This window comes from Mycteria americana, chromosome 6, assembly GCF_035582795.1.
Source record: "Mycteria americana isolate JAX WOST 10 ecotype Jacksonville Zoo and Gardens chromosome 6, USCA_MyAme_1.0, whole genome shotgun sequence".
In the NCBI taxonomy this organism is placed as follows: Eukaryota; Metazoa; Chordata; class Aves; order Ciconiiformes; family Ciconiidae; genus Mycteria; species Mycteria americana.
Genome location: NC_134370.1, coordinates 63,032,232 through 63,050,762, shown reverse-complemented (window position 1 = coordinate 63,050,762; position 18,531 = coordinate 63,032,232). Strand labels below are relative to the sequence as shown.

Below are 18,531 nucleotides of genomic sequence, written 5' to 3'. Positions count from 1 at the left end.
CAGAGGGAGAGAGAAGTCAGTTACTCATTCAAGGTCCCTCAGGAAGTACATATTAGATCATGGTCTTCTGTCTAGTATCCCCCCCCATGCACTCTCCCAGCTTTTCTTGCTTGGCAATGCCCTCATATTAAATGATTCAAGCAATGGGATTTCCAGTATTCTCTCCCAGGATCATTACAGATTCATACAGGCTTTCTCTGCTATAGAGCACTGAGTTTGTCAGCACAAATTTCCCTTTGCTCAGTCTAACCCTTTCCTCTCCTTGCCCACATCCCTCACCCAGCAGATAATTCTTGACGGCCATCCTGTCTGTAGTCTGCTATATGCATCCTAAGATTTAGCACTCCTGGCACCCAGCCCTGCAGGTTCCTTCTATCTGTACAGGAGCTAGCTTCATGAAATGGGCTTTCTCAGGCAAGCAGCCAAGCCTCAACATTCAACCACTCTCCCTGTGATAAGCAGTATTTGAAAGGCTGAGCGTGACTAAAAATGGAGCCAAGGCCGGAAGCTGAAATGTGCCTTTATTTGGGTTTCACAGCTGTGTAGTCACCCTGTGCTGCCTCCCACCCAAAATGATGATCTCCACACTTCCCTGCTCCCTGCTTCAGTGCACCTGCTTCCCAATTCAGCTGCAGTTTTTGCAGAGGTTTTAGGATGCATACTGCAGCGTCCCTCCTTTCTGTTAATGTCAGACCCCAGAACCCCACCTCTGCTCCTTTGCTGGAGCATCTCTGTTACTCTCCAGGTATCCCCAGCACTCTCCAGATGTGCTTCCCCCTTCCATGAGTAACTTTGACTTTGCGGGCTCGTGGCTCCGCTGGGAAGCTGCAGGGGAGGTTAGGTGAAGGTCTGTGTGGATGTGGTACCAAACTAGGAGATTACATGCTCTCAACCTTAAAAATTATTTTTATGGAGTGGAACTAAAGAGGATCCAGAAGCATATAAAACTCTGAGAGTGCTTAGGTATAAAAGCAGAAAAAATGAGTCCTTGTCGCAATCTCACGCACCAGTTCTTTGCTCTGGGTTGCTCCCTTCACAATCTCTGCCACCAGTTGTGTGTGGCAGCCTACGTCCTGCTCTGGGGCAGGATGAGTTCAAGCAGCCTTGTCCACCGCCCTGTCTCTAATGAATTACCAGCTTAGTGTGAAAGTAGCTGGCAAACCTTGCAAAGCTTTCCATCACAGGACAACTTGGTGGGGACACGGTAGGACTGCAGGAGATGATGGGCCCTCTGCCAGCTCTCTGAGGACCACTGGGAGATACTTACAAAACAGCCAAAACCCAGCAGTGGGCAAGCAGCCAGGTCTCCCTCTGGCTGCTGTTGATTACTGAGCCTTTCACCCTGTTGACTTGCATTTAATATTTCGGGGCTGTATCCATCCCTTCTTCACACAGAGTTTCTGTCTCATAGTAGGGAGGTCTGGCTAAAGACCTAGTTTATGCATAGGGCATTTTTGGAATCGAATGCAAAATCTATATATAAAAGTTCCTAGTGTGTTAGCAAGTGAAGGATTAAAGGTAAAATTGGCCTAGCTGAAATTAAGCTGCATTCAGAAGCTCCCCTCCCCCCAAAACACACTTCCATCCTACTGAATAATAACACAGAAAGAAAACTCTACCCTCCATGCCCCTATGAAATAAACTGTCCTCATGGAGTTGCCTGTGGGAAATGTGGGATGAATTTGAGCCCTGTCATTTTTGCTGGGAGATGACCCTATTTAACTATGATTTGTTCTCTGGAGAGTACAATATTTACAGGAAAAGGGACTTTGGGGAACTCAGGGAGAACTGGAGGACTGTTTTTGTGTCTGATCTTGGCTCAGGTTGTGTCCACAGACAGCTTTGTGCTTCTGTTTCTGTGTTTGTAAAATGACCTGTGGAGTCCAGTTGGAAGCCCAGAGAAATCCGCTCATAGCCCCAGGGACAGCTACTCCCTTCCCCGCATCACCTCTAAACACAATGTTGCAGACTGCCTGCTTCAGATCTGACTGCTTTTCTCTTTTATTGACTTAGTTGCCACAGGAACGACACTTGGCATCAATGGAGCCATGGAGCTGCTTTTCAAAGTCATCACCCCTTACAGCAAGAGACACGTCAGGACAGTCAGGTAGGCAGTAGGCCCAAGGGAACTCATCTTTCCAGGGCAGCAAGAAATAAAATTTTGGTTCCACTTGAAGAGGCAAAGAAATCAGAAATGGATGCACAATTTCCACTCACTTTAAATCTGCAGGGTTTTTTAAGAGGCAGAAATAGTTCCCTGAAGGACATGTTAATGCTGTGATTCATCATATGATTCATGCTGGTGGCCATTTATTTGTAGTGTACCCTATACAGTGATGGCAGTTTGATTGCAAAGTATCGTCCTTCATTTTCCAGTCAGGACTGGATTTTGAGAGGCATGTGCTGGCAGCAGACAAACTGCTCCTGCCTACCCCTTAGCAAGAACCTCCTGCCACCACCAGCCCGGGGGCAGGTACAGTGGAATCATGGCAGTGCTACCTCATCCACCTTTTGCAGACAGTTGTGATCAGGTCATCACGATATTTTTGAAGTATGACAGTTCTTATTAGTATTAATCTGGGTCTGATTTTAATCCCATTGCAAATATTTCAAACAGTTTTTTTCTGAAGACAGTGAGTCCATTTTATATCTGTCTTAATGCTGAACATAGTCCCCAAGTTGTCCATTCTGACCTCTTCCTCAGATGCCTTTCAAGGCAAACTTTGTAATGTGGAAAACATCCACAGAAGGACATAACACATTTCTGTGGCTTGCTCATGACAAACAGGAGGGAGAATTTACTGCTATGAGCTGTGCCCACACAATCACATTTGCTTAAGCAACAGAGAACCTGCCAGTTCTGGTGAGACGTGCAATGCCTTGTGGAGCACATAGTCCCTACTTGTTCATGCACGTCTCAGCAAGGACATGGTAACATTCAGTCAGTTTTGGCTACTGCATGGACCTGACATGGGTGCGGTTCATGGCTGGTGATTACTGAGGAAGTAGCTTTAGGGAACATCGCATGTAGGTGAGAAGTGGATGGACAGACACGGCACAACAGTTTGGCCACTACTTGCTTAGCTGTGGTTGAAGTGGGGGCCAGTCACTCTGGGTGAGGGCACCAGTAAATAATGTCCATCCTGCTGTTACCATCAAAGACTGATACCAGTTCTCCCAATACCGTCAGTTACATGGGAAGGAATTTGAATTAATTTCCACTAGCCACAAGTGATGAACTTCCACGCCAACACGTGGTACTGTTGTTTGCTAAATGCAGCATTCTTCCAGTTCTTCTGCCTACCTGCCTGGGGCTATAAAAAAAATTTGAACAGTTTGCTTTGCTAAATAAGATACTGAGTGGGCCCAGCAGATGCACAACTTCCTGCAGCTGCCTTGTTAATGGAAGCCAACTCACTTTTGCCTGCATTTTTGGCTTTCTAGTATAGTGTTGAGTACCTGGAACTCCTTCACAGCTTCAGTTCTCTCTTAGCCAGAGTACCTGTGATTCCTCTACGTGGTCTGTCCAAAAGTATGATATCAGGATGTTTCCTTCACAAAGGTTTGGATATTACCCAACTCAAAAAATATTATCGCTAGGATATTATTCCTAGGATATCTGAGCACCCTCCAAGATTCCCCTCAGACCTCATGTTACAACTTTAAGATTCAGGGAGCCTGGAGAACAGCTTTATGTATGACACGGGTGCCCAGGATGAGTTAGACCAAGAGTTGGGCTTGACTTCTGAGGCAGCCAAAAGTGATTGATGGGTCCATGTCTGTGCTTAACTAATTCCACTCAATTCCCTGGTTTCCCTCCTATGGAAGTGTTGGCTGTGATTAGACTAGTGTTAGTTCTACTTCTGTGATAACCTCATAGGTCAGGATCTGTGTGTAATGGGACTTGGGCCTGTATCAGTTCTCCATTAAGCAATGGGACTGGCTGCATAAAGGCTTTTCAAATTAATTTTGTGCAAAGCTGCTTTTTCCATTTGCTGTTTCCTCTGAGGGAAGTGGAAAACTTGGTATCTGTTGCTGATTTCTAGCCTGGGTTTTTGGTGAGATTCATTTGGAGATGCAGCTAGTGCTGCCGAGGGTTGTTGTAATGTGGGCTGTAAAGTGGTCTAGAATACTCCCTTCTAAGCAGAAAGGGAAAGAAATAACCTTCAGGGAAACACACCCCTTTTGATTTCAATGATTCCAGATTGTCAACGTGCAATATTTGGGTTTTTCTTCCTTTTATATGATGTACAAGAATTGTTTTGAACTCTTCTGTGTACTTTTTTTTTCCTTTTGGGACACACACACCCACACCAGAAAAAGAAAACTCAAAATTTCACCAATAAAACTCCAGTTTTATTGCTAATAAGCCATTTTATTTGTTGCTGAAAAGCTTGGATTTATTTTCCCTTTGAAAAAAGCTATCTTGTACATTAATTGTTGTCTACCTGAGCTCCCCAATTGCTACTTCAGTTTCCTAATTTCCTTTTTTTCCTAAAATATTTGTGCTCTTCTTAAAATATATTTGCATGAGTGTGCAAATGCAGGATAAAATCTTTCCCGGGACCTAGCTCACAGAAAAAGGTGATTTGGCTCCCACTTACACTTGGTTTAACAAGCAAGAACCATAAATCAGCTGTAGCCTGGTAGCCACTCAGCTGGCCTGCCTAGGGCTCAAAGCTGCTTGTTTCATTTAATAAGTAGGAGCAGCTGAGAAGGTCAATGGCTCAGTGGAGACAGTCTGTTTTACATCAGAAGAGGCATACAAACCTGTTTTGTTTTAAAAAACACTTGTAACCTATTTAAAGGCAGTAGTTTCTTATTATTCAGTAGGGACTGTGTTTGCTTGTGGTCCATTTGGAAACACTGCTCTCACTGGGGAAAGCAGCTTCAAGAGATGTTGTTGAAAAGAATTTAGGTCCTGAGACCAGAAGTCTAGACTGTAGGGTGGGTTACAGATCTTCTTTCTCAGCATTAGCAAATGCTTGGGATAGCTATGGTCTGAAAATCCCAGGCATCTTTACAGTTCATCAGAAAATGGAGGTGGGTACATGTGAAAATATCCTGCTATTTTTTTGAGCTGTTCTAGTTAAAAATTTGTAGGGTGACCAGGGGAGAAAGGTTATGGATGGGTTTTCTGAGATGGGGAGAAAGAATAAAAAGGGGTCATGTGCTTTGTCTAGTTCAGCATGTGCTCCTGGTCATCTGACACTGGTGTTGCTCTTCCCAAAGTTGCTGTGGCTATGCTGAAATCTGGAGTGGGTTATTTTGGTGTAGTTAGTTGGTCACAGAAACATCTGCTTTTTCTTGGTTATCAGTATGGAACTTGAAGAGAACACTACTCTGTAACCTGCCTACAGAGGAAAACTCCAATGTCCTCCCAGCAAGCCTCTGATCCTCCCTTTGTATTTGCCCTTGATACCTTCCCTCCACTTCATAACTATGTGCCACCATGATTTGCCTTGCTGCTGGGAAGGAACAGCTGGCAACTGTGGGGGCTGAGATTACCCTTGTTCTTTGATCAGCTGCCAGGAATGCAGCATCAAAAATGCACCGCTTCTCTTGTGGATACACCCGCATTCTCCTGTCCTGGGCAGCAGCAGGACCAAGGTCACTTTAAGAATTTGCCCTGGAGAGTGCACTATGAGAGCTATTTATTTAGCCAGCTAAGATGTGGAAACAAGATACATAGTTCTATTTATTTTTCCCAGTGGCAAAGCTCTGGGTTATTTAGAAATAGTCTCCCATGCTCCAATTGACCTTCTCTGGGTGCATGCCAAGTAGCTCTGATTCCCCTGAGACTGTGACTCATGGACTTTATTGGTCTTAGTCAGGCATTTGAGGTCTTCAGGTTGCTGGTGCCATAACTGTGTGCATCTCTCCAGGACTAACCATATCTGAAGTAAAAGCCACATGAAAAAAATTTGAAACTCATTGAGGTTTAGAGAACTCTTGAGTTAAGCACTGCAAAATCCAAGTGAGGTGGAGACTCTAGACTGTCTTGCCCATATCTCATGATGCTGTGCTGTAGAGAAAGTTTTCTGATACCCTTTTATAGAGCCAGTTTAAAATAAAGCCAGATTATGTTCTGTTTTTCTCAGTTCTGTTTATGTCAGTAGCTGGGATATCTGATACAAGTGTGCGTGGGGTGCTCAAATCTTCACTCTATCAACACCTTCTCTAATGCAATATCCCTGATGACCCACGGAGAGCAATGACCCCCGCTCCTTTCACCTTCCACCTTACTTATTCCCCATATGTTCCATATCTTCTACCCTTCTCCTACTTTACAGTGTCCCTTTCAACACCCTTGTTCATTTTCCCAATTTACTTGTTCTGGGAGATATTTGGATGTGTTGTGGGTAAATGGATGTGAAATGTGACGGTGGCGGATGTTTGCTCTCTGGCCCACCAGGAGCTGGGTCTCTTCTGCATGACTCTGTCTCCAGGTGGCCAAGCATCAGCTATCCTCCCCAGGCTGCTGGCATACCAGGCTGATGGCTTTGAAGGCTGTACGTTGTCTGTGGCTACATGTTGTGCAGGCTTCTTCTAGGACTTCTCAAGTTGAAGGCAGATTATCAAAGTGAGTGAAAACAAAAATCCAGAACTTATGATTCTTTCATATGAGGAAGACCTGTATTTTAGAAAATGGAAATGATGGTGTGACTTGTGTCTGAGTTGTTCCCTCCATTAAATTATCTTTTTCTGTTGTTAAAATGTTGGTGGGCAGTCTTATTTCTGCAGTTTTATTAAAAGCAATTTAGAAGATTTTAAAATGTCTTTGTTTCTCAAAGCTCTCTGTGAGTACATCTATTTACCACACTGAGCAGAGCTGGCTAATGGTAAGTGACTGGATAAACCTCATACAAGAGATTGCAACAAGAATGAGTTTTTGTCAGAATTAAAAAATCTTTCTGTGAATATTCACAAAACTTGGCTTTCTGCACTGAGCTGTTCCAGTAAAGTTTGACTACTTAATTAAAAGGGGAAAGTGAATAAAAAAGGTCTGGGTATGGTGCCAAATTAATTCAGTAGAAAATGTGACATGCAGAAATTATCTGCCTTTGCTGAAGTCCAGCATTGCCTACTTCTGACATTTAATCACAATTCTTATTACATTTGGTGCTTATTGGATAGTCCCAGTTCTCAACACTTGCTGATAATCTCCCTTTCCATCAAAGGGCAGGAAATCCTCTCATGTAACTCTATTCCATCTGAGGTGCATATCTGGACTCCTCACATTCTAAAGGAAGAAAGAAGCAAGGTTCTTTTCACCTGTGTCAAATATTTATCTCTAGAAATTTGGGGTGGCATGGAAGTATTTATTTCTCTCTGCTGACTGGAGGATGAATCTGGAGTGGGTACCTTGGAAGTAGTGTGGTGGGCATTTAAGGCTGGGTCAGGTTGCTGAGAGAGATTTGGAAGATGCAGTCCTCTCCAACTAGTGTAAGGGCTCAAAACCCAGGAGGAAATGAGAACACCACATGTCTTGTCTTTGATGTGTGCTCAGGGGTGATTTGAGGTAAGGAGTGACTCATGAATCTGAAAAATGCAAGAATAATGATGACACCATTGCTATGGTCAGGAAGTGATTCCTATATCACATGCTTCAGCTCACATTGTGACAGAGAGGAAGATTTTTACTGGAGTACTGAAAGCAGAGCTCATGCAAGTGAAGAGAGGAATGTCAAGGTGATCAAGAGAGCACATCTAAAGCTAAAAGCCCAAATCTGATGGGTCCGTATTTAATCAGACATTGTGTCAGATTGACCAAGGGGAATAGAAAGGCCCTGGAAATGCTGAAGATGTAAGTTAAGAGGGTGTATATGGCTTCAAAATAGGTTTTGAATATATGAGAATATATGTATAACTCTGGTCATTTTATTATTATTATAAAACCTGCGTTGTTTGCACACAACTGAGATTCTGTTTTCCCACCTTGGAACTGGTGCTTTTGATGCAAGATAAAATGTAAGTGTTGAGCCCACAGTGTTGAAAAGTGACCAAGTTGCCACATCAACAAACACTTGTAAAAGTGATCTCCTGCGACCTCAACAACAGAAGAAATCAGAATGGTGTGGGCTATGTCTGTTAGACAAAAAGAGGTGAGATGTAGCAGGGATGACCTGAACACTAGAATTATCTCTTCTGTTAAGAATGACGGAGACACACATGGAAGGGATGCATTTGCAAATGCATCCTAGACCTAGTGCAGGCAGTTAGTTTCATCAGCCTTAATCCTGGATAACTTCTTGCTGGTAGACCACCATATAAATTTGCTGCAATTCCATCTCCTGGATTGTCCTAAACTATCAGCTGCTCTCTGCTTGCACAGAAGAACATGTTGCATGGCCATTGCCAGCCAGTATTTTGAGAATGAGAACAAACTCAAGACACCAACATGGTGATTAGTTCCTCTGCAACCTGATATGGTAGTTGTTGTGATTGGTTCTTTTTGAGGAATGCTCCACATACAGCTTTATGCTGTCGTTTCTTTGGCAACGATATCTGATAGGAGATCAAAAGCAAATCATCCTTAATTCCTCTTGTTCATCTGTGTTTTGCCATTAATTGTGTTGAGCAGTTTGGATATTTAATTGGAAACTAGCACATGATTCTATTGGAATGTGGTCAGAATTAATCAATGCTTAGTGCCTGTTTATTCTCAAATTGCTATTGGGTTCATTTGATCCCTGTAGAAAATTCACAGGAGACGCTGAAATTTCTTTTGAGCTATGTCACAACTAAATGACCCGCTTCCCATCTGGCCTTGATCTACGTGGGATTTAGCCTAGAATTCCTGCTAAATAAAACTGGTAAATACTGTTCTGAATGAGATGATGCCAGCAACAAGGGAAAAAGGGTTGTCTTTAAAATTCTTGTTTATATCAAGTGTTTTTTCAACTTGACTAATATCTCAGATAACATGGAGCAGAGATGGGTACATCACTGAGATAAGTAAATAAACCCTAGTGTTCAAATTTAATGCAATGAGCCATTGTAATAGAATAAATGATCTTGGAGCCAAAGGTGTCCCAGTTTTATGCAGTTCCTTCTCCTCTATTCTTTTTACGGTCTGTGTGGTTTCTCTCAGAATGACCTGTTCTAATATTAATAAGTTATACCATCAGTCTGAAATGAGATTTTTATCTCAGTGCTGCTTTGCAGAGTAAATAGAGTTGCATTGCAGAATTATACTTTACTGGCACTGTACTGTTGATAGCAGCAGAAGAGAGAAATTGAAAAATTAAGAGGTGAGGCAAGGGAGAAAAGAGATGCTTTCAGATGAGATTTGAAAATAGATGAACAATTGATGAGGCAGAGAGGAATACCATATACCAAGGTTGTTCCAGATGGCCAAACATGTTGCATACAGAAACCCTGGTGACATCTCTTGGTAGCCTCTGGAATGGCAAGATTAAGCACAGATACACCTACCTCTGTGGCATAAGAAATTGGCAAATGAACACTATATAAAGAGAAATCCATTTCTATGCTTAACTTGATATGTCATGGGAAGGGAGGAACTGGTTTATAAATGGACCCACTTAGTGAGACTGTTATTTTGAAAGAGATGTTTGCTTTTTTCCTTTAGGTCTAGCTTATGTTCTACTTCTATTTCAGGTAAAAGTAACAGTTTGAAAAAGAAGCAATGCTTTCAACCTTAGGCCTTTCTTTGCTTGCCCATTATTTCTTCCCCTTTGGTGAGCTAGTGGGTTATATTCGGAAAGATGGTACGAGGGCAAGTTGCTCCTGTTCTCGAGTTCTTGACTTTTCACACCCAGTGGCTACGGCAGATGCAATTCATGGCTGACCTCACATGATGGTTTTGGTATGTCTATACTGCAGGCAACCCTGTGCTCATTGTGTGGGAGAGTCTCTCCACCCTAGCTTTAGTTTACCTCATTCTGCTAACAACTGTTAAGGCTTGCAGCAGGGCCTCCAGCGTGGGCTACCCAAGCTTCTTAGGACATATTATCCAGTCTGGGAGTATTATTCATGTTGCCATATCTGTCTCACTGTTGGTCTTTGTGATAACTAGATTAAAGCTAACATTTGGGTGTCTCACTGCATTGCAGTTGCGTTGCCTCTTAGAAGTTTTGAGGTGTATCTCCCACATAGCTGGGGAAACCACTGTCACTCCCATCCAAATGGGAGGTAGGGCTTGATTTCATACGTCTGTTGCATCTCAGTGTTTCCCAGAGTTAAATGAATTATCAATGTTAATGATTTCTTGTAGCTGAGTATGATAGTTCCATAGAAGGGTAGGTCAAGACTGGTGTGTACTGGTTATGCTAAGCATTTTGTAAATAGCACAGAAGGAAAAGAGTGGAATAAATAATAAAAAAAAATGAGAACAGAGCTAGGAGGATTACAAAATATTTTGCAATCTAGGAAGAAATGAAAGGTTTGGGACAATTTCTGGAAGTTGATGGGTTATCTGAGATGAGTAGGCAAGCTGCTCCTGGTCTGCAGAGAGAAGGCTTTCATCAGTGGTGGTAGGGCTATAAGAGCAAAGAAGGTAGAAGACAAAAGATCTCTTGTGTCTGAAGTGCTAATCTAAGACATGGTGTGTTACTGTGGGTAAGTCACTTGAGATCAGACTTTTCATATGCTCAATGCATACACTTAAAACTGCACCTTTCTAATGCCTTCCCAAAGGTAGTGAGGGTACAGTCACTTGTGTCTGAGGCATTCATTGAGGACAGAGCTAGAGATGGGGGGGGAAATGAGAAAGAGGAGAGAAAAGCAGTAGTGAATTTGTGAAAGGTTTTATGCTCAGGCATGATGCAGTCGAAGTGGACTCGAGTGAATGTGGAGCTGGCAGAGTGAGGAGAAGGTTGAGCAACATGGTTGTGTGACCTTGTAAGGATGTTTGAGGTGGACATTAAGTGCCAAAGCTTTCAGAAAGCATCAGCCAGACAGCCCTGGGGGACTGCAGGGAAGGGATTTCTAAGTATCGCCTATCTGAATTTGGTCATAGAGGTGATGAGCAGGTGCCTGCCCTGCCTGTTTGCCTGCATCCATTTTCCTGCATCAAGGAGACAAAGAAAGAATTCCTCCTTGGGAATCATTGAGTTGGGTAATGATGTGAATCTCTGATAGAGGCCAGAGAGTGAGTAGATAAAGCTGAGGGCACTCACTTGTGTGTCAGTGCATATGGGAGCCCAAGAATCTCCTCTCCTTTACCTTTCACTTGATTTATTGCCACTTCTTCCACCCAGAAGCCTGTTACCCTTATGAAGGGGGTAGAAAGCAGCTGTGAAATCCTCCCTACAGAAGCTTTCAGTCCAAAGGTAGACAAGGGAAATTTGAGGAGACAACAATGAAAGGAAACCTCAGTGCAGAGCTTCTACAGCAACAATTTTGCACAATGCTGGCCCTGAGCAGGTGCTGTCCCCACAAGGAAAACAGCCCTAAGAATTTTCTGGAGGTTGCTGTGGCTTTTTTCCAGCTCCACCAGCGCTGGCAATGCTGGCAGGTGAAGTGTAAGCCAGTCTCTAGAACTATCAGTGGTTTTGAAGCACAACAACGATTAGACCTGCCCTGAGCAGAGTTGTATGACACAGTGTCAAAGCCCTTAGCAACAGCCTTTCTACGTTAGGATTCCCTTTCCTGATAGCACTGCTGGAGCTGCACCAGCTGTAGCAGCAGCGGGGTAGCTGGTTTTAGCAATACAGAGGCAACACAACTGATTCATTTCCAGTGGGCAGGAGAGAGAGCTCCAAAGTCTTCACAGTCTCTTTCAGGCACTTTTAGGTAATTATCAAACACTGATTATAGAGAATAAGAGAAATCTTAAGTACTAGAGTATTCACCAAGCACAGGTGAAATGCATTTTGTTAAGGAGAGAAGGTTTTGTAACAGCAGTGCTACAGATGCAGCACAGGTCTCTGGCTTGCTAACACTGGCAGGGCTCTTCTCAGTCTCTTTATCTGCAGGGCAACACTTGGAATGGCAGCAATGCCAGTAAAATCTGTAAATAAACCCAGAGTTGAGCTGCTCTGGGATGTGTTCAGAGACAGGACTTGGAACATGGAGGGGAGAACCTGAAAACTTGAAGTGGCTGGTGAGGAAGAACAGGGCTGCTGGCTCCTAATACAGCTGCAGCTCTGGGATTGGGAATGGAAACTCCCCCTGAAGTGTAAACCTTGGAAAGGTCATGGCTCTGAGACCGAGCTTTTACCGTTAGCCTGCAGCAGCAGCCAGACTACTGCAGAAGAAGAAAACCCAAAAATCAATATCTTTGGCACATCTACTCCACGTGTTTATTTCCTATTCTGTGTTAAATGGATACAGTTTGGGCTTTGTGTGGACCATAGGACATATGTTGCAATGGCACAACAGCTCTCACTGTCTACTCAAAAGCTTCATTTCCTTCTTGGTTTTTGTTGCTTGAAATCATGCTTACATATTTGTGGCTATTTCAGCTTTTGCCACCTTCCAGATTTTCCTGTGTAGAAAAAAACAAGGGTACATGGAATAACCATTCTGATAATGCTCATAATTTTTACTGTGCTTTTTAATTTTTTATCCCCATTGCTTCAGCTCAAGTTCTACCAGCCTGGGCTTTGATATGGTCTGTTTTCAAATCCTAGAGTTTGGCTTGATTATATCAGATGGAAGCTTTCCAATGAAAGGAGAGAGGAAAAAAAATACTAACTTTTGTTACTTAAGCTTCTGCAAATTACTGCTTCAAAAAGCCCCTGCAGTTATGCCAGAGTGACATTGCAGATTTCAAACAGCAAATATCAGGAGAATTTGACCCAGTATTTGCTGCATTTTGGCTTGTTACTGACTTTTTCTTCCTTCTAAATCCTCTAGCTAAATGTTGTGAAGAACAGGCACCAGCACTAAGATGCGACCAGATTATTGCTTAATAAGGAATTATACATGTGTAACGGAAAAAATTCATTAGTCTGCGGTTGGCTGGATCAGCCACAACAGCCAGATCTTGGCTTTCAACCAGCCTTGCAAGCTCCGTGCTGGTGTAGTGACCTATGTTGCATGCAAGGCTAGTGCATACTGCTTGCTCTCAAATCTCCTTGCTTGTAGATGTGGGGATGAAACCTGAGGCAGTGCTTTGGCTGTCCCTGGTAATTCAGTCTTCCTGCTCATCCTCCCAAAGTTGTAATGCATCCTGCATGTTGAATCTCAGTCACCAGCTGGGCAAAGTGCTATATGGAAGGCAACATGGGTGAACTAACAGAGAATACTATTTCTCTGACTCTTGGGCATACTACTAAACTAAACATACTTCTCTTTCTTTCTCAGGACCCCTACCTATGCCATTGCCATCTTACATAGCCCATTGTTGTTCTTTGAAATGCTAAACATCTTGAGGTACTGTGGTTGCAGAGAGCCTCATCTCTGACCTGCAGCCTGTAGGTTGCCTTCCCTGCAGTAAGATGTTCTACTTCTGTCCTGCTTGAGCTGCAGAGATGAGGCCGGGACAAGGACAAATTCACAGCAGGTGTTGGAGTGGTGGTGCATCTGCTGCTGTTTGAGGCTGTAGCCTTTTGTGATGGTGGCCCAGCCTACTTGCACACACAGCTTCTGCAGAAGATACATCCTCATTTGCAACATCTCTCCTATTTAGTTTAAACCTGATCACATGTCCTCAGATGACTCTTCTGCCTTTCCTGTCACAGCTTGGAGAGCTTATGTCCAGAAAGCTGCTGCAGGGCAGTGTGAAAGCTGTTTACTTTCCAACCTTGGCTTTTTTTCCTACAAAGATGTACCTATGTGTGATTTACTACACGATACAGCAGTATCCTCATTTCCCCCTCCCACCTGTCAAACAAAAAGAAATCACAGAATGGCAGAGGGAGGCAAATAGCAGGATGGCTTTTTTCTGCTAAACCTTTACTGAAAATCCCAGGCAAGTTAGTAAGCTTTCCTCCCTACTATGCAATTGCAACATCTGTTTTCCCAAAGACTTCATGCTTACTGTACTTGCCTGCTGCAAAACTAGTCAGTACTATATGTTTCTAGCACCATTCTACACATGTTTTGCAGTCTTCTGTTTTGACAACACAGAGTGGGTAAAATTGGCATTTCTTTTGCATACATGACAGATTTGAAAAATGTCTTATTAACTGGCTATTGGTGTTGACTGAAGGGACTTGGGTTAATGAGGACTGAGTTTTCTGAATGAATTTCTAAATTTTCAGAGCTATTTAGATGTGTGAAGATGAAAGGGAATGTAACCATAACAGAAAGCCTCTCAGCAGGTTAAAGGCCTAACTCATACAGTTAAAAGGTAGTTCTGACCTTAGTATGCAAAGGGGCTTTGAAAAATCCTGCTGAGTGCCAGCTGCACGTTTAGACATAAAAGTGCCTTTTAAATTCAGGTCAAGATGCCTAACGTGAATCTGTAAGAGAATGTTACTTTGTGTTTCTCAAGCATGTTTATGCATTGTTCTCAATTTGAGACCGATTTAATAGTACAAATTAAGCTCAGTATTGTGTACACACATGGCTTACAAGTGAATACCCCAGTATTTCCAAGCATGTTTGTATTTGGCAGCATCCATTAGGACCATCAAACTGTAAAGTGTCCAATTCACAGTAAATTCAGTGCTGAAGGGCTAAGTATGTATGTGAGGGAACACAGTCATCGGAAGGGATGAAAAGTGGGGGTAGCTGGGAAATAGGAGAAAATTGGTGACAGCTTCTGCATATTTTCTTGTATATATTTTGTTGAAATTCCACTTGCATGTGAGCTTTTCAGGCAGCTCTAACTCTGACCACCATCCTTTTGGGATTTAGGTGAGAGCAATGCATAGAAACTGCCTAACTTGTGCACATAACAAGGGAAATAGTGCTTACCTACTTGGGAAGCACATAGAGATTGAGGAATGGGAAGTGTTGCATGCGAGAAGATTAATTGGCATCAATATCTTTTTCCACTTGCTCCCTACTGCAAATGTGGATGTAACACTGTGTGCTGTCAGTGCTGCAGCTACTCGCACATTCAAACCATGGCCCTAGTACTACAGGCAGGCTGTACCTGGACACTCACCAACAGGCAGAACTGAGTAGGGCTATAGGCTTATATTATGACACTTTTTGCAGTTCACAACCACCCAAGTTGCATCTTGCCATGCAGCACAGGGAGAACAATTTCAGTAGCTATGCTTGCATGAAAGAGCTTCTTGCTCTGGCATATTCAAAGAAACTCTGCAAGCCAGCTCTCTTCCCTAGAGGTTTTAAGCTTTAAATTTCCTTTGGCTGGACTTTATGGATGTGCTTCATCTGAATAGGACCAGAGGGGAAAGTGAAGTGCCATATAAACTCAAACGGATGGATCTATTTCCAGAGCCTTGTAATATGGAAACAGTACCATTAGATTAAAAAGAACAATCACAGTTTTTCGTCTTGTGTTCAATATCAGTCATTCCTTCTTTTATTTTGAAGCATCTAACTTTTGCTTAAAGAAAAGGCTGCCACACAAGTCAGCCTTGTTTCTTGGTAGAGATCAAGGAAGATGGCGCTTTCTCAGTCCTTCAGCTTCATATTTCATGTTCTTTTCAAGTCTCTTAAATTGTACACATTTTTAAAATTAGTTTCCCTGAAAGACATTTATTTCTTTGGTTAAAAAGGTCAACCAAACAAAAACCCCAAACAAAACAAACCTCAAAATTCTAAGCAGTGAAACTGCAGGAATGGCTGAAATGGAAACTCAAATTTCCCATCCATTGCAGCAGCCTAGTTACACTCAGTAAAGGCTATTTCAAACACTGCTGCTTTACAGCTCAAGAGCACCTTTCATTACAAAGTGCTTTTTAAAGATGTTGTACCCTGAGATTACTGCTGCCTTAGAGATGGTTTGTACTAACCAGTAGTCAGGGAGAACTACAGCTCTTAGCCTTGATTACTTTGAAACCAGCCTCCCTTTTGTGCTTCCAAATAGCTCTGGGCACAAGCATTGACATGTTAGATACCTCACTACCTGGACTGTTGGCAACACAAGCTGCTCTTGGATATCTCGCTGCCAGCAATTGATAGTATCCATAAAATAATCTTGCAGTTGGTTGCAGGCAATATAGTGTGAGTGCAGGCTCATTTTCTGGCATCATAAAGTCCTGGGTACCCCCAAGCTCTACCTTCTCTTTTATAGTTCACCATCAGAGACTCCCCAATGCATCTGCAATTCAATTTCTCTTAATGAGGACAGAAGTCACAGTTGCCCTGCTGAGATTTGAGCCTAGGGTTCCTGGGTATGTCACCAAGCAGTGCCCTTGGGCTTCATCAGGCAGTAAGCAGGGTTTCACCAGGTACGTGGATTGTGTCCCTCTCCCTGCCCTTGCTCTGGGTGTACGCAGTATTCAGAAAAATTCGAGGCAGAAAGATCCAGAAGCAAGCAGAATGGGGCTGGTTCTCTCCCTCGTGCACTGAGCACTTACCTTGCCGTGAGCACAACGTGCATGTCAATCCTTGGGGTCTCCAGAGCAAAAGCTGCTGGGCACGGTGAACTGATAAGCTGCGAATAAATTGACAACTAAGGAGTGAGCCAACAGACCACTGGGCTCTTTCTCATTAGTAACTGAATTGGGATTGGAAGACAGCTGTCTGGGGAAAGGAGGGGGATTTAACCCCACTCACTGACGTGCTTTAATTGTGTACGAGATGTTTTGTAGGGCTGTGCTGGTGCTTGTTAGCAGATGAGCATCCTCACCACTCCTCTTAATCAAGGATAGCATCAAAACCCTTTCTCAGTCCTCCTGCATGTGTCCCTTGGGTGGGAGAGCTGGATTCTCACACTGTCAGCCTGAAACGGCCTGGGTGATATATCTGTGAAGAATCCTGTCTGATTGTGATCCTTCCAGACCCTTCATCTTGATGTGAATGACAAGCTGTCACAGCCTGCCTCAGCCTTACTGGTGACATCTGACCCTAGAGAGGGAGTTGACAGGAATGGGAAATCTTCTGAGGTATGGCTTCTGCCTGAGGAAGCAGTGCCAGCTCTGCACCATGCTGTAAGAAATGCCTGGGCATTTGTTTGGCAAGGACTTAAGTGTATTTCGTATACCTTGTTCTTCTTTGTTACTACTTTGAAGCTAATTTAATTTAGAGCTGTAAAGAATAGGTTGAATTTTTAGGATGCAGCTGTGTCTCCTTCTGTACTTCTTCTACATAAGACAGAGCAGGATACTTGTAAGGGTGCCTGGAGGATAACCCTGGAGTGACTCTTCTTTCTGGGAGGCAGAGATGAAAGAGGCTGGAAGGCTGTACCTTTTCACTGATTTTAACCTAACAGGCCCCAGGACAGGCAGAGATGTTTGGAAGATGCTACAGTGAAGGCTTTGAGCTGAACCTGGGAAGTGAGATATGCTTATTGCATTAGCCATGAGAGCAAGAGGCAACCTCACACTGGGGCTTCTGCATTACGACGATAAATTCTCTGAGTGGCAACATGTCTTTTGGAGAACACATTGACTTCAGCTCGCCAAAATGCAAGAGAGGAGAAAATTAATTCCTGGATCTGTTGTAGGGTTAAAAAGCAGGGAATCATCACTCCTTTTGCTGTTAACTCTTGTTGCTTATTAGCATTGACTTTGGTACTTGTGCACGCTTCCCCCCCCCCCAACACTCCTCTAACAGTTAATACCTATAGAAGTCTTTAAAGGTGGGGAGGAAATACCATTCAGCATGCATTTAATTTCTGTACTTTTTTTTGTTTGCTAATTAATTCTATTCAGCAAAATGAATTGCATCACAGCAAATAGGTTCCATAGAAGATGTATATTTGTATTAAAGACAGCGTGTGCTTTTCCAAGAAAAAAAAGCTGGTCACTGGAACTGAAGTAACCGTTAGAAAAAGTGTGTGATTTCTTTTTTTATTTCCTTTCCTTCAGCAGTACACTGAAAGCACATCTGTGCACAACAGCTGGATCTCCAAACTCCACCTGTTGGCAGTGTGTGGAACATTGCAGACTGTGAGCAGGCTTTGCCTTTAGCATAAGTTTTAATGCCTAGCTAACAAGCTGGAATTAAAGTGGACGTGATGATGGGTGTTTTTGTGTGAGTCCTAGACCAGCAGTACTATGAAAATGCCAGCAGCATAAGCAGCTTTTGCCCACCCATATTTCCAAGACTTGTAAAGCTGCTGGTTTTAAGCCTTTAAAACAAATCACTGTGCAAGTGCCTGCATATTTAAGATCTGTATTTCTGGGCCACAAGGGAAATGACTATTCAAGGCATCTGTCTCAGATGAGATCTACCTTCTGGTAGGATTTATAAAGCACCTATTACCATGGTGCCTACATGTTGTTTCTAAATGGGTCTCAGTTGTCAAATGTGAAATTGTCTTTTGAGTGAGTTGCTCTGACTGTATAAACTCCAGTAGTTAAGTACGAGTCCCAGTGGTTGGAGGCAAAATGCAGCCAGACAATATGTACACTCAAGGGCACTTAATTCCTCCCAGAGACAGGGGCTATGGAAGCTTAGGGGCTTTAAATCTGTAAGCTGTAATAACTTGAGCCCTCAGTCAGGGTTCCCATTGTGCTAGATGCTGTACAAATATAT

The 18,531-nt window shown here is 43.1% G+C and overlaps 1 protein-coding gene across 1 annotated transcript in view; it reads left to right on the top strand.

The window, feature by feature from the left end:
• AGBL1 (AGBL carboxypeptidase 1) overlaps window positions 1-18,531 on the top strand; it is a 278,153-nt gene that overhangs the window by 7,782 nt on the left and 251,840 nt on the right. The window contains exon 5 of the mRNA XM_075506626.1: window positions 2,014-2,107. Within this exon, the coding sequence (XP_075362741.1) occupies window positions 2,014-2,107 (94 nt within the window). The remainder of the gene's footprint in view (window positions 1-2,013; window positions 2,108-18,531) is intronic.